Here is a 25,000-nt window from a genome sequence, read left to right as displayed (position 1 = left end):
GGGCTACAGACATCTGCCTAACATATGTATTTCTATAACTATTATGTGTAATAAGCAATAAAAACTTAAAAGAGATCAAAATTAATATGTTTATTTAAAAAGGCAGTGACAACATGAATTCCGCTACCGTCCTGTTGGACAACCCAGAGAAATGAGCCCATGAGATTTTGAGACGCAAACAAAAACAGTCAAATAGTGTCTGCTCTGAAATATGGTAGTAAACTAAAATTCTGAAATTTGGCTTGTCAGAGACTTCCCCTAACTCTTACCATACATGACAACACCTGAAGTTAGAGCCTCATGGATACTTGATTTTTTTGGGCAGTTGTTGAAAGTAAAAAATTCCATTGTCAGTATGTCAGTATGTATCAGCCAGAATGTTGTTCCTCAGATGCAGAACGTTACCAAAAGAAATCAACAAAAAACGCCAAAAAATATAGGCTAACTGTTTGAGCTATTCAAATCTTTATCTCACTGATAAATTACATTAAAACCAGCCTGACAGCCTGATGAGCATCAGTTTGGAATCAAACATTTTTGGAGATATAAAAAAGATACTGCAAAGAAAATAAGACTTTAATTACTGTCTACCTCTATAGATGCAAGACCTGATCGATGTTGGTGAGGTAGGACTTGTTGATGTGTAGCGCATGTCCTCCGAACTGTGTGTCCTCCTCTGGAAAAACTGCTTTCCAAACTGCTTTCCAGTTTCTGGTGTCCTTCAGGAGTTGATGGCAAATTATTTCTGTCTACTTTTCTAAAAGTAAAATTGACTGTAAAACTAAAAGCCTATTTTAGAATGAAAAGACTATTATTTTATCAAACTTCTGACCGTGCTCCAAATTCTCCATACAACACCCAGTTTCCAAAAAATACTGCGGTGTCCTGTCATTTAAAACAACAGTATACTGTTTAGGTCCTGTTGCTTTAAGTAGAGCAGCCCATAATGCATTGCTATTTACAGTGCCAAACTGTTTTACACCAGTACAGTATTTTAGTGTTGGAGATTGGCTGTAAATTAACAGTAATTGCTTACAGTTTGTGTGCATTTGTAAAATGGGTCTATTTCAGAAAATGAAACATCATTTCCATTTCACAGGTCTTTAATTTTTTGATTTGGTGTGCTTTTTTTCCGCTAATGAGTTGCTGATCATGTGCTGTCTGGTGGTAGCGGGGAGAGCAACCTGTTTTTGGTGGTCAAGCTCAAGGTGCCCTTTCATATCATTATAGTTCGTGCTCACCTGGTGGATTTTTCCCAAATAAAGTTGTTTCATGACACAAACTAGCTGACGCATGAGCAGCCTGTTACCAGGTAGTATTTTAGTGTGGGAGTAATGGTTGGTGTCTGTGTCTCTTTGCAGAATATAATGAAGCTGCCACTTACAGTGTGCTGTGTAAGCCATTCTTAATGAGAACTTAATGACAACAGGAGCCAAACAGCAAATTTTTGCCCAAGGATCCCACAAAAGGTTAATTTGGCCATGTTCAGAGGAGGCAACAGCTAGTTTTAGGCTGCTGAAGTTTATCAGTCTACCAGAGGGGGCTGGGTTATACGTGCATGAATGATTTAAGATTAGCATGAAAGCAGTTGTTTGCTTGCAAGTTAATGCAGTAGTTAACATATTAGTGTCTGCCAATTGGTGTGCATGTTGTCCTGCCCCTACACAATAAAGGATTCTGAGGGGAAAATTGATGAAATATTCCTAAAACTATTTAGGCTGCAATCAAAACTGCACATTTAAACCACATTACATCTGACCAGTAACATTATGGGAGAAATGTCAATATTATAAAATATTGGATGAGCTACATAGCCTAATGGATAATAACACCTCACTATCACAGGGGCGTCTTGTGAAGTTGAAGTTGTTACTTTAATTCTGTAGTTGATATGATTTAATTAAAGTTGCTATATTCATTATTTATTAAGAAACTATTTACAGAACAGCCTCAGAATTGAGCTTCAGAACACTGATTGAACACAGCTACCCAAATGAGGATTTTCCTTCATCATGTGTATGGATATTGACATATTTTATTTGGATCGTCAATTTTTTGGCAGAGTTGGCAGATGGTATCCTGGGGGATCTCCTCTCAGCCCTGGATCAGGACATCAGTGAGCTTCTGGGCAGTCTGTGGTGGTTCTTGGCAATGTCGGATGCACCAATACATAACATTCCATAGGTGCTCAGTTGTATTTAGGCCAAGGGAACGAGAGGTCAGTCAATGGCATCAATACCTTCGTCATCCAGGAAGTGCCTACACACTGGCCACATGAGGCCAGGCATTGTCCTGCACCAGGAGGAGCCCAAGGCCCACTGGACCAGTGTAAGGTCTGACAATCACTTTGCAACTGCACCTACCAGAAATGAGACAGTAACATGAAACTGCATGTGCTCTGTAGTGAGGTATGGTAGGGTTACTTTATTTGTACCCACAGATAGATTTGGTTTGCTGTAAAAGATGATGCATCCTTCACGACACACATGGCACTGTCCTATTTCCAGCCTCGCCACCCCTGCAATTAAATGCAATTTTTCCCCACTCACTCTCTGCTTGTACAAACCAGCTCCTGTAGGTCTTTTTCTCTGCTCCTACAGCAGCTCAACTCCTCACTATGGCTGCATAAAGAGAACTCTGTGGCTGTTGCTGTGTCTCGTGTGTGACTAAGAATGTATGAGGAGACACTCATTGCTGAGGTTGAGAAATATTGTGAGCTAAATGACCTACAATCTTGTCATTATAAAGACAATGGCCAAAAAGATATTTCCTTGTGAGTCGTAGCTCTGGAGGTAGGCTCCTCAGGTGAGAATTCAAGGTTAATTAGGGAATTCCCAAACATGATTTCGAGCTAATGCAGAGGTGGATCTTTTATTTAAAAGTAATAATAACTTTGTGAGGTTGTCTGTTGCCGAGCTGCAGCGTGACCTGTCCAGTGTGTGCTTGGGGGGCGGCACTTGACGCTGTGCTGCGGGGCTGCCACTGTGTTTTCAGCTTGAAGTTGCTTGTAGAGACAATTGATGACTGTCAGCAAGTAGAACACAGATACAAGTTACCTACATATAATTTTATAATAGTTCAAGGGGTTTTTCAGTAATGACATCTGAACAAAAAAACGTTACAACTGTCCCTGGTCTCCCCTATCATATAACTACAACAGCTAAAAAGAAGACACACTGTAGCTACTTTAAAGTATGTAGAGCAGCACCTCAAAGGCATCTCGACAGCTCCTTTATTTTAAATTCAGTTCCTGTCCTTATAGGCTGTGTTATCTGCTTTGGAAGACACAGATTTTAATTTGCATTGGTGCTAGTCCTCGTGCAACTGGAGTGAAAGGGGTTAAATCACGTGTTGAGCACTTGGGAGCTGAAGAAGAAATACTCAGCCGTTATTCATTCCACTACAAAGCGTCTTCGTCAGCGGCAGTTGTCATCAAACCTCTGCCCCTGTCTGCTCTGCACACACTGTGTCTGTGCCAGACTGTGTCTGTGGCTGAACATGATGCGGACTGTAGTGTTTTGCGGCATCTTGCCTTTGCAACTTCTCCTCTGCGTCTATTCTCTGCCGGTACACGACCGGACCGTCAACTCTTACAAGCAGCTACAGGTGAGTCAAATACGCAGTGGTAAAGAGGTGTAGTAAAAAAGCTTTATGAATGGGGAAAAAGTGAGAGATCACACAATGCTCAGCAGTAGGGGCACACGAGGATGCTGTGTGGAGTTAGACAAAGAATTACATATGAGTGAATGTATTTCATGTAACTTAGGGACGGTAAAGCTGTTTTTCATAAAACTTTTCGAACCACAAGTAGCTAAAAATCAAGTAAAACTGTGTTCCAACTTATATTCTGCATAATTTGTATAAAAAAGAGCTGCAAACTCCTGTGTAAGTTTCATAGGTGAACTTTTCGTTTAAAGAGGTTGGCCACTGTAAATGCTTTTGTTCTTCAAGATATTCTAACATGACATATCTGACAGCTGAAATCGTTATTAACCCTGGGAATCTCACAGGTCCTGAAGTTGTAATACATTTCCACTTTATTTGTGGATGAATTACTGTATTTTATTTATTGGAGGTGTTGTTTCAGAATCAAACCTTCCTTTTCTTGCAGGAAAACAAACAAACAAACAAACAAACAAAAAACTCCCAAAGCATTATGCATGAAATTGTACTGTATGCCCAAATAGGATACTTGTTGCAGTCAGGTCTGCTTTCCGATAGTCTGTCAACAGTCTGAGTGAGAGAGTCAGATTAAACAGGCAGAGGCAAGTCATCTGGCAACTGGGGGTGGTTGAAAAACTCTGCTTGTTTGCTGACTCAGAGAAACAGGAGAGGAGAGCAGATAGCTACTTAGAGAGAGTCACACACCAGGCAAACAGAAACCCAGAGACTGAGCAACAACATGAAGCTTTTGTTTGTTCATTATACTGAGTGTCTGCAGAAAAGAAGCAGCCTTGCCAAACAGGACGACACTACAACAGTGTAAAACTTTGCTACTCATGATATAATTCTTGATTTTAGTCGCCAAATCAGAATAACTTTCCTAAAATGCAGTGAAGCTTTAACTGCATGATGTGTGTGTGCATCAAACCACTGTTTGATTGACAGTGATTGATTTCTATTCATTTTTCTAGTTTGCCATACATGAATGCATTCATCTAAACACTCAGCTCTTAGTGGTGGAAGGTAACTAAGTACATTTACTGAAGTACTTATGTAGGGGAGACCAGGGATAGTTGTAACACCTTTTGTCCCACACCTACATTTTTTTTTGTATTAGAGCTCTCAAGTTTTGACACAAAGTAGCTTAGGTTATCCTTATTTGCCTTCTACAAATAGCAATGTTTCCAACTTATATCTATAACTATATCAAAGACTTCATCAATGGATATCAAATACAGGGGGTTCTGCTGTTTAAAACCTGCCTGTCTACGGGGGTAAGATGTAACATAACCTGGGATAAGTTGTAACAAGAATTAAAAATTACACAGTTACAAAAAATACACATTAAAAGCTGATGCATAAACTAATAACCAATTCCTACTAAGTTACAAAGTAACTTGCAAATCTGTGCCTGTCAAGCCCAGTTACCAGAAGAAATGTTGCCACTCTACCTTTGTGCAAACCACAAACATGTTACATTTGTACGTTTCATATCAATGTTTCGTAAGTGATGTAGCACATGAGCTGACTTTGTTGTCTGGAGGTGGAGTGGATGGTGGATAAGTGTGTCACCCAGACAAGAAGCCTGCCAAGCTGCAGACCATGGCAAACCACTGAGACCAACAAACAACAGCGTTGGTTGTGATTTAGTAAGTCATCGCTGTGTTCCCAGCGGCTTTTTAGCTACTGAACATGGGTGTTTTAGCAACCTGTCGCTGTTTTCTCACCAGGGATAGTGCCACGGAAAGCAATTGTTTTTTTATTGACACATTGCTTTGTTTCCACCAGGGATTGTTCCCCCAAAACCAGGTATTTTTAGCCAAAACATGATCTTTTCCTAACTATAACCAAGTGGTTTTTGTGCTTAAACCTAACCACATGTTCACCACAGCATTGTTGAAACATTAATAAGTTTCAACATATCCACTATATCATATCATACAAATGTAACCTTGCTGTGGTTTGCAGAAACATCAAAAAAGTTTGATCCTCTTTCCCTGAGGTTTTGTTGTTGTTTCTTACAGTACCTGCTCAGCTTCAGAAGAGCAGATAAAGTATACTTTGAGGACATAACTTACTGTTTTTCTCTGCCTCACCTCATCCCATGCAGATTTTAGTGTATGTGCAAGCAAACCCCAGTCAGTCTTTCTCACCGGCTGTCAGCCAGTGTTTACCAAGCTGTAGCAGCATGTTTGAAATGAACAAAGATGAAATGCCTCACATTACACCCAAGAGACTACTCTCTAATCGAATGCAAGTTCTATCATTTTAATTTTTAATCAGTACTAAAGATTACTTTCATACTTGAAAATCAGTGTTTGGGTTGTAAAATCTGTACACTTATTCACACAGCTATAAAATTTCACATGCAAGGCCAGGATGGAAGTGGTCATACAATAAATGTATTACATGACTCTTAGGTAGTCCCTTCTTTGTGAAAGTGGTGCTGTTGCAACCTTCCCTTTGTTACAACCAGTCTCCCCTACAACTGTGAAGTACTTTACTTGCGTTTTTCTATTTTTTGCTACTGCTACTCCACTACATTTCAGACGAAAATATTATACTTCTTACTCTGTTTCCTATATTTTACAGCTTTAATTGCTAGTCAATTTTAACTTTAACTTGAAGGGTTATATTAGCTGTCTAGACTATATTAGCTTTACAGCAGTCAATCAATAATTTATTTATTATTAATATTTATTATTATGTTTTTTTATTTTTATTTTTGTCACATGTTGATGCTTGTGATGTGATTTGTCATAAACCCTTTTAACTTGTGCACTGTAATTTAGTCATTTTCCTGCATCTTCTTGCTTTGTTGGCTGCTGCTTTGTAATTGTCCATGTTTCCGGATGGTTCTGGTAATGGTTTCTGGTTGTGGAATGTATATATGATGAGCAAGTGGCACCTTGTATGGAAGCCTTGGCCAGCAGTGTATGAATGTGTGTGTGAATGAGTGAATGCTGGCTTGTGTTGAAAAGCGCTTTGAATGGTTGCTAAGACTAGAAAAGGGCTATATAAATGCAGTCCATCTAGAATGTAAAAATTTTCATTTTTTTCTGCTTTATACCATTGCAAACTGAGTATTTTTGGGTTTTGGACTGTTGAATGGACAAAATAATATATGTGTGCGCTGCGTATGAACTGTAAAAATAATGGACGTAGATAGTGTGGCACCATTTGTTTTTGGACTTAGGTTTTGAAGCCTTGAGCTTGGCGTCAGAGCCAGAAGTGACCATATTGGGTGAGAGGGTGGAGCTGTAGAGGAGTGAGGAGTGGATCTGACTGAGAAGCCGAGGACGCTATTGACAGACGGCCTGTCACTCAAAGTGGCATGCCCTTAATTTTGCATAACTTTAAGCCCTAATAAAATGTAAAAGGATGAGTTATATAAAAATTTGCCTCTGTACAGTTGTCATGAATGTTGAAATTGGCTATAGAAACCAAACCTGTTTTTTGGACCAGGCTGTAAACAGGCTTATTTCTGCTGAAATAAATTCCAGAAATTGTATTTGTAATAACAAATTGCTGCAAATGCTGCTCTTAGAGGAAGATTTTAATGCAGGACCTACTCTTTGTAATTAAGTATTTTTACATAGTAAAATGTCAGCAGTAGCTCTCACAAGTGTATTTTATGTCGAAATCTCTAAAGAAAAATAAAAAAAAAAACTATGATAGAGCCTTTCTAAGTGTCATATTGTTGGCAACTGGACTTGCTTGAGTTTCTTAAAGATGTTTCACCTCTCATCCAACAGGCTTTCTCAGTTCTGAACTGAACTGAACTGAACTGAAGAAGCCTCTTGGATGACTGCTAAAATGTCTTCAAGAAACTCAAGCAAGTCCAGTTGCCTACGATATACAATTAGAATTACAATGACCAAGATGACTGAGAATCTTCACCAACATGATGGAGCCTACTAACTGAAGATGTTCAGTGAGTGATGTTTACAGTGGAGGATCAGTCTGTCATCTCCATTTATTCTATACCACAAACATTCCCTCGACTTGGCATAATCAGTTCATTTGTTTGCAAAACACAGAATGTCTGCTGATATCTGGGACTTTTTGTGGTTTAATGTTTACCCTTAACAGATTTCATCTGAGGTGCACATCATTTATCTCAGGTTTGGACTACTTTTTATTTACTCTGTGGAGTAGATCTTATCACATTTGTAGTGTGGGGATTTAGGGAGCCAAATCAGATTCTGCTCAGGGTTTTTTGTAATTGCAAGTCGTAAAGTTAGTCATTCCCAATAATATCAGATCAGCATCCTTGAAAACCTTTGATAGCTTACTCCCTGTATACTGCAGATGACCTGATGTCATGACTGAACAGGGAATTTCCAGACATCTGCTCACTGTGTGTGATGTAGCTCTGCAGCAGTTTTAAGAATAGATTTGTGTGTGTTGGTGTGTAGTGCACAGTTTTCAGTCACATGCATGTGCATACTTGCCCACTCACGTTGTATTTGCATGTTTGTAACAGATGCCACCTATTAGATAGAGCAACAATGCTCCCCTCTGTAGATGGGCTCAGCACTTAATTTGGGCACGTCAGTTTTGGCAAGATGCAGCAGCCACGGTGTCCTGTGGTGACATGTTAGCTCCATCCCAAGGATTCCCCCAGCATACAGTACACAAAGCTTTATTTCAATGACATGTGACTTTGTGTTTATGCTTCTTAAAATGAAAACTTGCTTCTTGCCCACAAACTTGTCTTAGTTCTGTCACTCACTGTAAATTGAGCTGCCTGTCAGCTCAGCTAGGCCTGTGGCTTTGTTGAAGTGGTTAAAACCTCTTTAAACCTGCATCCATAATTATGTATGTTGTGCAGCCATTGTAGAAAACCAGCATGAATTCAGTCAATTAATCATTTCAGTTTTCCATCAAGCATAAATGCCCTGAATGCCACCTCTCAGAGTAATTTGCTGCTTTTCTTTGTCATAAATAACAGTTAACCGAATATCTTTGGGTTTAGGACTGTTGCGCAAACAACATGACCATTTCTGTTAATTTTGCTTTTGATAGGCAGACACCCATTAATCTGTAACTAACCGCTGAACTGATGAAAAAAAAAAAAGATGTGAAATACAAGAGGCCTTCCCTTTTAGTATGGCACACCATTGCCTCAGTGAGCTTTAGCATTGCATTTCAAAGTGCTATCCATTTAGAGTTGGTAAAATTTTAATGTTTTGTGATGTAAGTGTCTTGCCTTTTATTTTATCTTCTGTTGGCTTTGCTGACAGACGGACGTTAACCCACCCTCTGGTCTTCACTGGCCTCTTGGACACTCTGCACTGCACACCACCCAGTTCAAGTGGGAGCTACAGTTAGCTAGTTAGCAGCGCATCTTTTTCTGTAATTATAACTAATGCTGTCCTGTAACACAGAACAAAACATTGTTCCCACCCTCTGGTGCCTCCCCAGGTTGCCCTGGTAAGTTACTAACTTAATTTTGAGCCACAAAATTCTTCTTGGGAGAGACTGGAGAGTGGGCACAATATTTCCATAACAGCGCTGTGGGGTTGGGATGGCATTAGTAGTGATAATTGCCAAATGAGCAGCGCCGCTACCTGGCTCCTATCAGACCAAGATGCAGTGTGCAGTGCAGTAACCTGAAGAGCAGCAAAATTAGCCTATAGACCAACATGTAACTGGTCAAAAAATATATTCTCAGGGGTTAATCAATTAACAGTTAACTGTTGACATCCCTGGTCACAACCCACACATAATAACTCATTCCACTATCAGGATTTTATCCCATAACAATTCAAAAGACCAGAAGTGCCACACAATTAAATCATTTTCTCCCCATTAAAGTTTTTGGAGGCTAATCTGCAAGTAGCTAGCTTGTCCAACAAAGTCTCTGGAGTGCTTGCTCTAGGGGCCCGATGATGTGGAAGTTAGTGGAGTTATTCTGTATCTGGGAGGTCAAACTTTTTTTGGCTTTGTGTGCCACCAAGCAACTTTTTTATGAATGAACAGGGCCCCGTCTCCAATTCTGGATCCCATTTAAATTTCCATCCATTTTCCGAAGCTAGGTCAAGGGGGCAGGAGTCATCCAGAAGTCCTTCTCTCCAGCAACACTTTCCAGCTCCTCCTGAGGGATCCAAAGGCTTTCCAAAAACAGATAAGATGCATAATCCCTCCAGTGTATTCTGGGTCTGCCCCAGGGCCCCACATCCACTAGTTGGATGTGCCCGGAAAACCTCTAACGAGAAGTGCCCAGGAGGCATCCTCATCAGATTTCTAAATCTCCTCAACTCGTTTCTTCCAGATGTCTCACCCTACCTCTAAGGCTGAGCCAAGCCAAACTCATTTCGGCCACTTGTATTCACAATGTCATTCTTTTGGTCACTACCCAATGCTCATGATCATAAGTAAGAGTGAGACGTAGATGGACCGGTAAATCAAAAGCTTTGCCTTCCAGCTGAGCTCCCCCTTCACTGCCATAGTCTAGCGCAAACTGCCTATCCATTCCATGCTCCATTTTACCCTCACTGGTAAACAAGACCCTGAGATACTTCACTTGGGGCAGTAACTCTCTCCCGGCAGAGAACCATGGCCTTAGACTTGGAGGTACTGACTCTTCACAAAGCTGCAAACCACCCCAGTTCATGCCAGAAGTCACGGTGTGACAAAGCCAACAGAACCACATCATCTGCAAAGAGCAAGAATGTAATTCTGAGATCCCCAAACTGAACACTTTCCTCCCCCCGTCTTGGCCTTAAGATCCTGTCCTGTATCCTGTTCTCACCTTAAACATCCATAGTTTCAAGCCCGACCAAAATAACCCTGATTACATTGCTGTGACATCATCGGAGTTACTTTTTCAAACTCTGAAAAGCTTGCTCCAGAGCCACAGAGGACGTTAACTGTTTCCTCAAGTAAAGTGAACTTCATATGTAAAGTCAGTGCAGTGCCCTTTTAACATTAATTGAACTCTTAACAGTTTTAAAAAGTATACACATTTCAAAACAAACTGAACACATGAGATGCATTTTAATGCATGGGAAAGGCATATCATTAAACCTGAATAGACATTTTTGGGTGTAGAGAATGTATATATTTATATGGATAGAAAGATAAATAAATGTATGTTTGGACTTTTATAAGGCATATATATACTGACTGCTGTGGGAACTGAACTTGCCATTTTAAATGTGACCCATTAATTACCCATCGTAAAGCAGTAAACCACTCCTCTCTACTCCTGACAGCATAATAAATGACTGGATTTGGTCCAGATGGCACACCTGAGTTCATTCCAGAGACTGCTGTTTTTGAGGGTGACTCAGGTCCACTGTGGGTTTTGACTGTTGAGTACTGGAACAAATACCAGTCCATAATCCTTTTACATTAGAGCACTTTGAAGCTTTGTTTAAGCATGACATTCTTCTTACCAATGTTTGCTTTGCAATCATAAAGGACAACCAATCAATAAATTAGACTACACTCTACACTGGGCTGAGGGGACTTGCGTACATGATTGAAGTTACATGACTTAAAGATTAAACTGACTTTTTGTCTGTGAAGTCAAAATAATCCTGTTTGTTTCACCATTAGTTTCACATGACAAATAGCACAGGTGTTTTGTCTTAGCTGACAAATTAGTGGTTGTTGGGACTTTTCCAGTGTATATTCATACATCATAAGTTAATTCTGACAAGTACTTTATTACAGTAGCTTAAAGCACTGAAACTGTAGGTGGTCTGATATCAGATTAAAAATGTACAAACATGCTTTTCAGAATGACTTGTAGTAAAAATGCCCATGTTTTGGTAGAGAAAATGATGAGTACCCCATTATTAAACAACTCATGAATCTGATGATATAATATGTTTGCCATATGTGTCTGTTTCTTGTTGACCTTAGGAAATATTAAAAAACAAATAGACATATATCTCAAAGATGTGCAAAGTAGTAATACAAGACAAGGAAGCAACAGCCCTATGACGTTCTCATCCAGTAATTTCCACCCGCATGCTAGATCTCAGCCACAGTAGTGCATAAATCGCTCCGGCTTATTGTCTTTAAAATAAGCTACTCAGCAACTCTGAACCTGAAATGCACCAACAACCACAGGCTAATTGGACAGCAACCTTTGTGGCTTAAACAGTCAAATCAGCAAACAGAAACTAAAGTGTATCAGCAAGTCACTACCTGTGAGCTGAAGTTTTGGACTGACAATTTAAATGTGTCACTATTGGCAGATTCCTGATTAGATACCAGAGCTCTGTGTCTTTTTTAATTTTATTTCAAAATTTAATTTAATATCTGTATATTAGGGTTGTAACAGTATGAGATGTCCATGGTACGATAACTGTCTTAGAAAATATCGTAGTTTCATGGTATCAAGATGTTACAGAATTTATAATATTATCAGTCAGAATAACCCTTAAAGGAATGAAAATGGAGGAGTCATTTTTGGTTGAACAAACATTTTATCACTATAATTGAAACTTGAAACCATTTTGTTAATGGAAGTAAGTGTAAACAGTATCCCCTTTGAAAAGAACTAAAATAAAGGGGAGGTTATCCATCCAGTTGCATTTTTTTCTAATATTGTAGATAAGCAAAATGTACACGGTATGATAACCGTCATGTTATACCTTAAAACTGGTATATTGCTGCAACCCTACTGTACACCTCACTGCATGGAACTAACTGGGATCATTTTTAATGTAAAGTAACCTGAGTCCAGGGACTCACCGCTCCTTTTAAAGGAATGCAGTGTTAAATTGTTACTTAGTAGAACATGACACAACTAGCTATCCCTAAAGTTGAGTTAACTCTAGAAGACTTTTCAACTTGTTTCTTGCCTCATTTCTTTTTACATTTTTACAGTAGTAAGATTTTTTTTAATAAAGGTCCAGTGTGTAGGATTTAAGGCAGTATGTTGACAGAAATGGAATATAATATAATAAGTAGGTTTTCATTAGTGTATAATCACCTGAAAATTAGAACCGTTGTGTTTTCGTTACCTTAGAATGAGACGTTTATATCTACTTAACAGGTCCTGGTCCATGGAGATCGCCATGTTGCACTGCCATGTTTCTACAGTAGCCCAGAATGGACAAACCCAACACTGGGTCTAGATAGGGCATATTTTGTGTTTTCATGTTAGAAGCCACACCACGATGAGCAGTGTCAGAAAAACACTTTTTTTTGCTGAACTGCTTTATTCAGGTTTTTTTTTTTTTGTTTTACCAGTTTAAATCACCTGGTCTGTTTGTCTTAAAGAGGAGGAGACCTCTACAAACAATTTGGCTCCATGTATAAACCTCCACAATATCTGGATCTTACGTTATCAGAGAAGAAAGGTGAGCACACAAGAGCAGGTGCTAGGTTAATACGCCGTCTCTGACAAGCCAAGCGATGTAGGAGAATCACTGAGTTGTAACACAAAACTGCTTTATTAATTTTATTTTATTTTTTTTACCAGTTTTTATTCACCTGGTCTGTTTGTTCTGGAGAGGAAGAGACCTCTGTGGATAATTTGGCTCATGGGAAAAACCTCCTGAACAATGAACAATGAAGGAATTCTAACCAGAGGAAGTTTCAACTGGTTGCAGGTAGCAATCCTCACCACTAGATTCCACGAAATCCCCCTAAATCTTACACACTGGACCTTTAAATCTCATTAATATCAACACGTAACTTTTAAAACTAATCTATCTTGTTATCTGAGGGTTGCACCATGAAGCCAGATAAGTGGTTAGTGATGTATGTAAAGCTCAAGGCATTTTCAGTGTCACAAAGGTAGACCTCTTTTAAAATGTCTCAAACTCAGTGGAGACGTATGGTTGATATACTGTGGGCTGATAAGCTAATTGTAGCTGTGTGGTGAGCCGGGGAGGTAATGCGCTCTTGGAAGCAGGTGTGTTGGTAGACTGGATTCAGGGTTGCAGCAGGACAATAACAAGACTCAAACACACATACATACACACAGACAAACTGGGGACATGGAGAACACAAGACAAGTAGGGGACACAGGGAAATCCACGGGAGAAATGGGAGCAGTACTGTGGCAAGACAAATTAAGGACGTTAAGTATCTAAACTTCGATAGCAAGGTTAATTAATAAATCATAAGAAATAGATAAATGTAACAAACTTCTAATTCTATTATATAATTCTAATATTATATCATAATTAATAGGACTGTCCCTGACTAAGAATTTTCCTAGTCCCAGTCAGCATTTAGGGCCATTAGTCAACTAGTCACCTGCATGTTTACAGTAATATTTGATTATTAAATGTTATCCTTTGGGTGGGGCAACACAATGGTTTGAGTTCAAGGTCCAAGAAAAAATAGTGCAAGCAACATTGTTAGCACTGTGCTACATTACAGAGAAATACAACACCATACCAATGAACCTTAAATAATACAGGCCTAGGTTTTATCTACAAATGCACGTCACACACTGAGCAAACTGCCTGTTAATGACGATGTCAGCAAAGCAGTAATGCACCCCCTGTATGTCTACTTCTGTGTACTGTAAAACTTCAATTAAAAGTTTAATTAAATTAAATGTCCAGTCCTATTTACTAGCCCGGTGTGGCTAATCAATTGGACACCTGGTCTGGTTCCCAAGCAGTTAATTTTTTTAAGTTCTTTGTATGTATAACGGCAGGTTGTTGATTACCTCAAATTATGGGTCAATTCCTTGATCACCCTGTAAGTTATACATATTCCTCAAGTCTGTAAGGGTCCTAAGATCAAAAGAATCAAAAGGGTATTTCATAAATATGAATCCAAATTGTGAAAATTGTTTTAACAGTATAAAGTGGTGTTGTGTCGGTGTGCCAGGTGCTGTAATCCTCATGTGCCGTAAGTCTCTCTCTCTGGTGTGCTCTCTCTCTCTCTGAAGCCTAATTTTTACACGAGTAATATTCATATTAGTGTAAATAATTAATTTTATTGTATTTCTCATCTTTGCTGAGCAACAGTTTTGTGTGAAAGAAATTTATAGCCTGTCCCTTATACATGCCTTCCCCAAATATAAGCCTGTTGATTTCAGTGTTACAAGCAAATAATAGCCTGGGCTATTAATTGAAGTTTAATAAATAAATAAATAATAAAGCTGATTCTGAATCTAAATAAACAAGAGAGGTCACGATGTCATCAAAAGCAGAGAGGAATCTGGTCTTCAGTAGAGCTGATGACATACAAAATGGTATCACCAGCATAAAAAATTGTAAAATGGACATTGTAATGCTCAGTTGGAACATAACTACAGTGACTGTGTTTGCAGGGATGGCCTCACAGCAGCGGTCATGTTGGTCTGAAGAAGAGGGGAAGACATGAACAGGACACACTCAACAAAGAGTACCATTTCAAGCCTGTACTAGCATCCAAAAATGACACAGAGTTCTGGAAGCGTCCTCGCTGTGGAGTCCCAGACTATCCCACCTTAACGCATGTTGGCCTGTCGTATTATAACCTGAAGAAGAAGAAGGGAGGCCTGAGTGGACAGCAGCGCAGGAAGCGATTTGCACTGTTTGGAGGGCGCTGGGAGAAGACTGACCTCACTTACAAGTAAGAAACACAAGTATTATGTTGTGTACATTTGTTTGTTCAGTTGTTTACCTCTGCTTTTGTCACTGTCTTTTAATCATGAATGAATTGCGAGATGTTTTGATGGATATAAAATCAATAAAGATTATGTATTAGAAAAAAAGTCTCTCTGCTGGAGCTAGCAATAAATCAGCTTGATATATCAACTGCTATTAGCTTATTGTAGATATATCTTTGTATCATGTATAGGGCTGGGTATCTTTGGGTTTTTTCGATACCAGTTCTAAAAAAATGCTTTCAAAACAGCATTATCCATTATCTTCTAAGGAGTGGTTGAGATTGTCACTACAATCAGAAAAGCTGGTCCACCTTAACACTTCAACTTACAAGAACCTGGTCAGGTCCCATTGAGAGGCTAACATAGCTTGCTAACTTCGGGGCTAACTCCCGTCACTTTAATCAACAGGTGGTAAGCAAGACACAGGAATTTGGCTTGGGTCTTGAGGTGTTGCAGCATCTATTCACGATAAATAGCCTAAACTGTTTACACACTGCAGTGCTTTGTTTAACTTCATACTCTCTGCTCTGGTTGCTGCAGCCTCACTGTCACCGTCACTGGCACACATATGCTCACTCTTTTCCTCGCTGCTCACACAGTCTGGTACTGAAATGAGACACTAAAATCTGCATTATGATTTGGTCTGGTAGGTATCGGTCATAAAGGAACCAGTGCCATATTGACACCAGAGTTTAGTACCCAACCCTAATCACACAGATGTTGGCAGATAATAAAGATAAACAACTGCAGTACAGAAATGCCAAACTAGGTTTTAGGTCAGTTTGTCAGTGTCATCATTACACAGTTTGTCAATCAGGGAACACTGATAAGTTGATTTTTACACCGTAAAATCAGCTCAGTATGTATTTTGGTTGCAATTAAAAAAAAAAAAAAAAAAAAAGCTTGAACCTTTTTAAACCAAAAGTACACAGCACAAACTCACAGTGTTAAGAAAAGTAATATTCTTACAGCTATTTTTCCTTATTAAACAGAGAAATACAACTCTACACCTTTTGAATTCTCATTTCTCTTTGTCTTATTAACTCACACTTCATTCATACTCAAAATAAATAAAATAAAACTCACCCAAACCATCTTGGTTATTCCTCTTACTCATTCAGTTAGTTAGTCCACTGTTCCAACAATCACTAACTCTGGTTTGGTCCAAATAAAGCCTTGATTCACTGAGTCAGATGTAGAAGACATGCTTTTCTCCCCACAGTCTCTCTTGGTCATTGCTGGCTGGCTGTTTACAGTCCTGTGCGCCGACAATACAACATACAAACAAACAAGAAGTTCTACGACACACATGTTCTGCTCACGCAGCCTGTGTGGCCCGGGCGTTATTCCTCCATTACTCGCGGTGTCTTTTAGCTCCGCGGCCTGCTCTACTAGTAGAGAGCGGAGACTGACCTCGGGTGGGGCGTGCTATGCATTACATACAATGACTTAAACAGAAAGAGGAGCACCTGTGTTTTTGACAGTATAGAAAATTATACCGTCGGGATTACTTAATATCCTGGTAGACTGTAAAACCGTGATACCGTCTAAGCCTGATGACATCGTTATGTGTTTGTGTAAAAAACAATATATCAGGTTTTTCAAAGTCAGCAATATCAATATAGGTATCTTTTAATTAAGATTTAAAATTAGGTTTATGTAATCATTGGAACTGTTTGTATTACCAGTTTCCAATATAAATTGTAAATTTAAATTAAGTTTATTTTAAATGCCAAGACAAACAGCTCTGTTCACCTCAGCCTCTAGAGGTCTGACTCATCACCTCCAGAAAAACAAATACATTATATCTGAGAGCACTTGATGGAACGAAACAAAGCTCATGTCTTTAGTTTGCTGTGAACCTTATGTCTGAAACTAGGATGAGAGGGAGATGGGGATAGCTAATGATCATTTACAGGAAAATGTGTTTACGTTGTAGCTTCACACAAAGGCTTGTGGTTTACATTGTTTGTAGATTCAATTTGTCAAATCAACAAAATAGGCAGAGTTACCATCAACTTCATAAATTGTGGCATCATCCTGCAATTAAAATGAATGAATAAATAAGTATTATTGTAGACACCCTGTTATTGATGTGTTTACTAGCGTGGTCAGTGTGACAGCACTGCGTCATCCTGCAATGCTCTGTTTGTGTGGGTGTATATGTTCTTGTGTTAACAGACTGTGGCTACATTCGAGAGACCCTTGTGCTGTTTGTAAAAACACTCTGACAGGATGACAAACAGCTTGTGCTCTGTAGGTTTCACTAGTGTAACCCAGCATGTAGAGTATCTGTTTGAGAGAGCATTCCAAAATAGGCAGTAAAGATTCAAGGACAACAGGAAACTCCTGTGTTTTTCTTCGCCAGTACCAGGAAAAGAAGTACCTACTTGAGGATAAACTTTGTGACGTGCAACTAGCAAGCTAGAATAAACTAAGACACAACCACTCACAGTGACTCCTTTTGAAAGAATGACTCAGGTGTTTCCTGATTTTAAAATAAGAAATCCAATCTAAACCACTAAAAGCTGCTTTAATCTGTATTCTTATACTAACAATAAATCAAATGACTAGGTGTTATTTGAAAGGGGTTGCTGGTAGTCACTGGACATCCTCTTCCCTCATCAACTCTATGGAGCATTTAGCGTCTTTCAGCTCATGGTTTTAGTTTTACATCCCATCGGTAATGTTGTGGGTCAGTCTGTCTCAGCATTCTCATCATGTTGTTCCAGCAACAGCATTCAGCTGTTTCCAGTGAAAAAGTTCCGATAAACAGTCCAGCAGGAAACAGCACACAGACACAGTTAGACTAGCTGGCGAATACAGCAGAGTATTTAGCAGAGTAAGAGAGACATATTTTTTCAGGAGTTGGTTTAGAGTAAAACAGAGCAAATAGAAGAGTGAGTATTGGTCTTAAAATTTAACCAGAAACCCAACTCCAAATGAATGCTCCATGTCTACTGGATGTATAAATAGATAACTGTTTGCTAACGTGTTTGGCACATAGATTGTACATAAAGACGGACAACTTGGCTCCACTTCCTGCCAATGTACTAAGATGAAGCAAAAATATCCCAGGGGTGGCTGCCGCCATCTTGGGCTGGTGACGTCATTTGGAACCAGAGTCTGCGCCATACCGATCTCCGCGATGTGGAATTCCTGCTGTAGTGCAATATCATTTTCTCAAAACAATGTGCATGATTTTTCCTCTCATTTTTATATCATATACAATATTACATTGATTATCAGGCGCAGTCTGCTTTTTCCAACCATTTTAGTTCATTTTTAGTAACTCTTGTACTTATCTTACTCCTAGCTGTTACTCTATTAGGCGCTGTTTTTGCTTTGCTCCTTGAAAACACTTCTTTTCTTGTATATTTGAATATTTTGCCAGATATTTAATACTCTATTGTTTTTAAAACTGGGCCCAGTGAGTGACCTTGACCCGGGGAACCCACTGGTTGTTCTGGTTGTGAATGTTAATTGTTGTTACTGTATTTAGTGTTACTGTAATTTGAAGCATTATCTATCACAAGAATGTCCCTTGGGATCAGAAAAGTTCTATTGAATTGAATTGAACTGAACTGAACTGAATTTGATTTAACTGAAACACCCATCAGACCAACTGTGAGTAGCACCATTGATAAGAGCACACCAATTGGCACAAAAAGCTGTCAATAATAAAGTCAAACCTCCTTTTTTATAGCATCAAATATCTAACCAAGCCAAACTTACCAGAACATACATCAGCATGATTATTATTTATTTGATGTGTTCTTTGGTCTTTTAGTTTGGCCCAGGTCCCATCTGTTAACATGGAGGGGTAGGGCTTTATGACATCACCAAGGGGTGATTGAGATGTTTTGGCTTCATTTTTTGGAGTTGTCATGACGTCCATCTTTATTATACAGCCTATGGTTTGGGCACAAGGTGATAGTATTTTAGTGTTATGTTTACAGCTCATTCCACTGCCCCTAAGTGGCCGAAGAGTGCAAGTTTAAATAATTTTTTCATTAAATAAGTCACGAAAAACAGACAATGTCATGTTGAGATATTATAAATAAAACTTTTGATACCAAATAAATCTACAGTTACCTAAAAAGAAGAATCACATGAGAAGAATCATGCCAATGAGGCTGTGGTTGGGTGCAGCAGTGCCTCTAGCAATGACACTGACAATGATAACATTGTATTTACGATGTTCAAGGTATTAGTTTAGGGTGTAAATGTGTGACCATGTATTAATAAGCAATAAACACAAAGTACAGTTCAGGCTGATGGTAGTGGTTTTGGTTTTGCAGGTATTTCTTGATTAAGTATTGGAGAAAGTGAAATTTTGGTATTGTGATGTACGACACCTATTGCTCGTCTGTCCGTTCTGGAAGAGTGATCCCTCCTCAGTTGCTCTTCCTGAGGTTTCTACCATTTTTTTTGGAGGGGGGAGTTTTTCCTTATCCACTGCGAGGGTCCAAAGGACAGAGGGATGTCATATACTGTAAAGCCCTGTGAGGCAAATTGTGATTTGTGATATTGGGCTTATAAATAAAATTGATTGATTGAATAAACAACCAGAGAGAATGGGCCATGGGTGTAAAGTAGGAGAGGCAAGACATACTCCCTACTTCTGCCCCCACACCAATCTTTGAAATTAATTTTGATCTGTAAATTTCATGACTTGATATTGCCTGGTTGTGATGCTATTGTGGTTACAAAACCTTTCCACAGACAGACAGACAGACAGACAGACAGATCAACACCTGGTAAAGTACTCATAACCATTCTGTGGTAGTTCATGCTACAAAAGGTGTCTCCAGGACCACATTTTGCCATGATGACATGCACGCAAGCACGCACGCGCGCGCGTGCACACACACACACACACACACACACACACACACATAGAGTGAAAACAATACCTTGTTGTCATGGCTAGTGATAAATGAAACAATGGGATTTCAAAGTGTCATGCTGTTCCGCTAGCATAGCTACAGAGCATCTCTGTAGAGACCTCATTTCCATTCCAGCTTTCAGTGCCTCTGACTGATTACTACTAGCAATTTTGTTTTGTATTGTGTGGGTAGAGCTTAACACGACATCACCTGCACCAGTTTTGTATCCATGTATCCACGAGCATCTACTGAAACAACCCAGGGATCTTTTGGAGTGTATGCACCATATCAGGGCAGTGCGGGTAAACTGTACTGTCTTTTCATTTTTGACACAAGCATATTCCTTACACAGCAGCACACACAGTTTACCATCTGTTTGGTGTAAGGGGAGTCCCGAACATTGTCGGTGGTACTTGCCGGAGGTAAAGCAGTTCATATTACATCCTGTTAGTCATGTTTGAGCTCGTCCGCCCAGCTGAACAATAAGAAAGAGCCAATTCTCGAACCATATCACAGGATCAACACTGAATGACTGCTGAGTATGCATATTCTCACTTTGTTGATCGTCGTCGTCGTTTTCAGCACAGGCTACATGTTTTGTGTAGTGGTTTGCTGCTGTTGTTCTGTTTTGGATAAAGACCTAATAAAGGAATAGCATGTTCCACATAATGTAGTCTGGCACTGCCAGACAAATTAGTAAATCCAAACAAAGGCCTTTATACACTGAGGGCCTGACAAATAAACATCCTGAAAATGTGAAATACTTGCCTGCAAATATCTGGCATCTAAACAATTAATGCCAGTGTTTTGGTTTAATGAGTGACTCTGTTAACTGGTGACTTAGCTGAATATGTTGATGTATTGGTTAAATGAGTGACCCTGTTGATTGGTGACTATTAGCCGAATGCATTGATAATTTGGATTAAAAAGTGACCCTATTAATTGGTTACTTTTAGCCGAATACATTGATGTTTTATTTTAACGAGGGACCCAGTTTACTGGTGAATTTTAGCTGAATGAATTGATGTATCGGTTTATTGAGTGACTCTGTTAGCTGGTGACTAAAAGCCGAAGGCGTAGATGTTTCAGATTATTGAGTGACCCTGTTAGCTGGTGACTTAAAGCCGAAGGCGTTGATGTTTCAGTTTAATGAGTTAACTGTTAACGGCTGACTTTTAGTGTGTGGTTGTCGTAGTTATAAGAGCTGTTGAAAAGAGGAAGAGAATACGTAGACACCTTGTCAGTCTCTTTGTTTTTTCATTACAATGGCAAAACTGCAAGAGTTGCAAGACTTGTTCAGCAAAATATTCAAATAGATTGATGCCTGCTGATTCTTCAGAATGACCCAGAGCAGCGTCTGGCAGTATGTTTGAACTAAAATTTTGTGTAGCCCAAGCTACTGTAAGCTATTTTACTGAGTTTCCCCCGAGCTATATGCGCTGAGTGAATTAGTGTTACCTCTGGTAAACAATTATGCAATGTATATGTTTAGGGCTTTTGCTGTGAAAGGTAAGAACAGAGGGAGTGGATCTGATAAGCACTCCATTTGTCAGTGTTGAAAGGAGACATAAAATTTGCAGTTTAAGAAGATAAACCATCAACAGGTCTGCCATTGTCGAGATGTTGTGAGGTGATGTCTGCTCTGCACAGCGTGATTTTGGTTGATGCCTTTATTTGCGGTGTGAAAGCTCAGAAAAATTGACCTAATTTGGTGAAAACAGGTATTTTGTCGTGTAATATTCACGATTTGTGTGAAAATACTCATGACAAAGAACAGGTCAAAGCTTTAACGCATCTCCGAAACCCGTTGGTCTTGCAATAAAAATGTTCTAGATACTACAACAGATGTTCTGGCCTTTTAAGATGTTTTTTTTATACGTCTGCTGTTTAAGGTCTTAAGATACAATATGTATATTTATGAATGCTCCTAATACAGCGCATTGGTGTGTCTGTGTGTGTCTTTGTATGTGTATGTGTGTCCAAGGATTGTGCGTTTCCCCTGGCAGATGAGTGAGGGCAAAGTGAGGCGTGTCTTCCTGGAGGCATTCGGTGTATGGAGTGCAGTGACTCCTCTGACGTTCAGAGAGGTCACCACTGAGAAAGCTGACATCATTATTGACTTTAGCAGGTAAGAGAGGTCCACCAGCAAGAAACACTTACATCACCTTAAATTAAAAAAATAATATATTTTATATCACCAGTAGCAATTAACACGTGAAATCCACAACAGTCTCTTTATTTATGATATGTACAGAAAAAGACTGGTGTTGGAAGACAAGTTACATCAGAGAAAATGTAGAATAAAGGGAATTTAGTATTAGAATTTTAAAAAGGGTCATATTTCTAATAGCCTATGTATTTGTTTCAGCAGGGACAATGCCTATAATTATCATCACTGTAAGAGAAAGGTTGCGTTTTCAACGTTTTTGTTTTAAAATTAAAACAGAAGAACGTGAAAATGAAGTTTTTAATTTCTCAGTTTCGTTATTGTGATATTTGGATAAATTCAGGGAATGCTGGGAGATCTGGGGAGGAACTTTTGAACTCCGCAGAGGAGCGCTCCATTCTCAACTACTTGTAGCCTATGGCCGCACTCCAGCCTTATGTGGACCTGATCTGCGAACTTTTTGAGAGTGGCAAGACACGAAGAAGTCGGTGACATTTTGCAGTGTGTAGGGTCCACACGGTGTTCCATAATGAGCATCAGGAGATTCTGCATGGAGCACAACCTTTGGAGATGAAGTGTTGTTTCAGACGCCCAATTAGAAACGGTTGTGGTTTCTGCAATAAACAGGGTCTGTATGTATGTATGTATGTATGTACAGATGCAGCCACTTCAGATTTCCGTTTGGCCCGTGGTAGAGCCCTGACCGACCCGTGACAGGTCCTGTCATCACCTGGCCGGGCTTGTAGCTCTAATGAGATCCCCCACGACGACGTTGAGTATATGGGGCTGGCTGGTGACGCCCCTAAGTTTTCATCTTCTAACCGCTTCATCCTCTTGAGGGTCGCGGGGGGGGGGCTGGAGCCTATCCCAGCTACATCGGGCGAGAGGCAGAGTACACACTGGACAGGTCGCCAGACTATCGCAGGGCTGACACATAGAGACAAACAACCATTCACACTCACATTCACACCTACGGACAATTTAGAGTTACCAATTAACCTAGTCCCCAATCTGCATGTCTTTGGACTGTGGGAGGAAGCCGGAGTGCCCGGAGAGAACCCACGCTGACACGGGGAGAACATGCAAACTCCACACAGAGGGCCCACGCCCGGGATCAAACCGGCAACCCTCTTGCTGTGAGGCGAGAGTGCTAACCACCACACCACCGTGCCGAGTGGGTGTGTGAGAGAGAGAGAGGCGTGTGAGCGTAGCAAGATGGCAGCTGTGACGCTGCAAGCTACGTCACGCAATGGCGGCTCGCCAAGAAAGCGCGCGACTCAAAAAAGGAGGGGAGCCGGTAGAGAGGGAAGTTCAAATTGCTCGGCTCCAAGTGTAGGTTAGTGGAAGAGAGGAAGAGAGAAAGGGAAGCACTCAGAAGTGTGGTCACGCAGGCGGTATTGACTTGCAGTAACCCGTCTGGGTTACGCAGAGATGCGCTCGGCTCAGCTGGTGAGCGGCGTGAATCTGGACATTGAACCAACACAGCCGAAGTACTGATCAATCCCGTGTGCAGGGCGACACAATAGCGGTCCGAAGAGGTCGGATCACTACGTATTACAAGCAGACACAAACGGGCAGAAGAATAACAGACAGCAGCAACACAGGCAATATTTTTACAATATCAATGCAGCCAAAATCGGACGCGGCGGTCCGTATCAACAAGCCCTTACAAAAAGAAAACACACACTAACTAATATCTGCCCAGAGCTAAAGCCTCTTACTGTTGCAGAAGGTGGAGTGATGTGTCGGTCGTTCCTTGTGCGTTCTTTGTTGCGGCAGAGGTGAAGTGGTTAGCGGCTCACAGCGGCTAACGGGTCCTCGGCGAGGGGGCAAGTCTCTGGCGAGGCGAGTTAATTCCGGCTCGTAGCGGGGAATCACTCGGGGAAAGAAGGGGGTCCTTGTCCTTCTTCTTGAAGCAGGCAGTCCTTGTCATCTACCAAACTTCGCATCCGCGGGCATCCGGGTGAGAGGGTCAATCCGTGGTCTTGTACCGGGCTACTCTGTGTTCCTCGGCGCACAGAGTGAGGGAGAGGAGAGGAGATCAGCTCAACCAGCGAGGGAAATCCGTAGGCCTAAAACGCGTCTAACTGTGCACAGTAATAATGCTTTCTAAAGCGTTCGTCACGTGGGACGAGTTGCTAAGCTTTAGGAACAGTTGTGGGTACTTCTATTGGCTATGAGGATCACAGCCAGAAGTGTTTCCCTCAGGTACGCTTTGTGATGATATACCCCGGCGTGACGTCATCGGCGCGGGGTTGGCCATGGCGGATTTCACCTAATGGGAGCTGTGTATTTCAAGGGACCTCTGCTGGTCAGCTGGGGTGCTGTGTTGGGGGTTGAATCAGCTGATTCACACAGAGAAAGGGGGTTGACTGATTTCTTTGTTCTTTTGGGTGCCAACATGTGGTCTCAGGCTTTGATTGTTACATGTAGGCCCAAAAGTTTATGGATAAAGTGTAGGCCTTTGTTAGCAATCCTTGTACGGCACAACACAGGGATGTGCAAAATATTTATATAAGGAATCCTAAATTAAGATTAAGATAATTAAATCTCCTATTCGACATCAGCTCTTACCACTGCCCAGCAGGTCACCTGTGAGGGGAGTTCGTTGCCTCCATACTTAGTAGGGCATCATGCAGATGTTTCTCCTGGGGCCCCCGAACTTTCACTTTGCAACTCCCAGACCTTCCAGCAGAATGAAAC

The 25,000-nt window shown here is 40.4% G+C and overlaps 1 protein-coding gene across 1 annotated transcript in view; it reads left to right on the top strand.

Moving 5' to 3' along the window:
- Positions 1 to 3,255: 3,255 nt before the first annotated feature.
- LOC125905827 (stromelysin-3-like) overlaps positions 3,256 to 25,000 on the top strand; it is a 41,858-nt gene continuing 20,113 nt past the window's right edge. The window contains exons 1-3 of the mRNA XM_049604077.1: positions 3,256 to 3,606; positions 14,921 to 15,204; positions 22,115 to 22,258. Of these exons, the coding sequence (XP_049460034.1) occupies positions 3,499 to 3,606; positions 14,921 to 15,204; positions 22,115 to 22,258 (536 nt within the window). The 5' untranslated portion in view covers positions 3,256 to 3,498. The remainder of the gene's footprint in view (positions 3,607 to 14,920; positions 15,205 to 22,114; positions 22,259 to 25,000) is intronic.

The sequence above is a fragment of the Epinephelus fuscoguttatus genome, linkage group LG18 (assembly GCF_011397635.1).
Source record: "Epinephelus fuscoguttatus linkage group LG18, E.fuscoguttatus.final_Chr_v1".
NCBI lineage: Eukaryota > Metazoa > Chordata > Actinopteri > Perciformes > Serranidae > Epinephelus > Epinephelus fuscoguttatus.
Note: the sequence above shows the minus strand (reverse complement) of the source record. Positions and strands in the feature narration are given on the sequence as shown.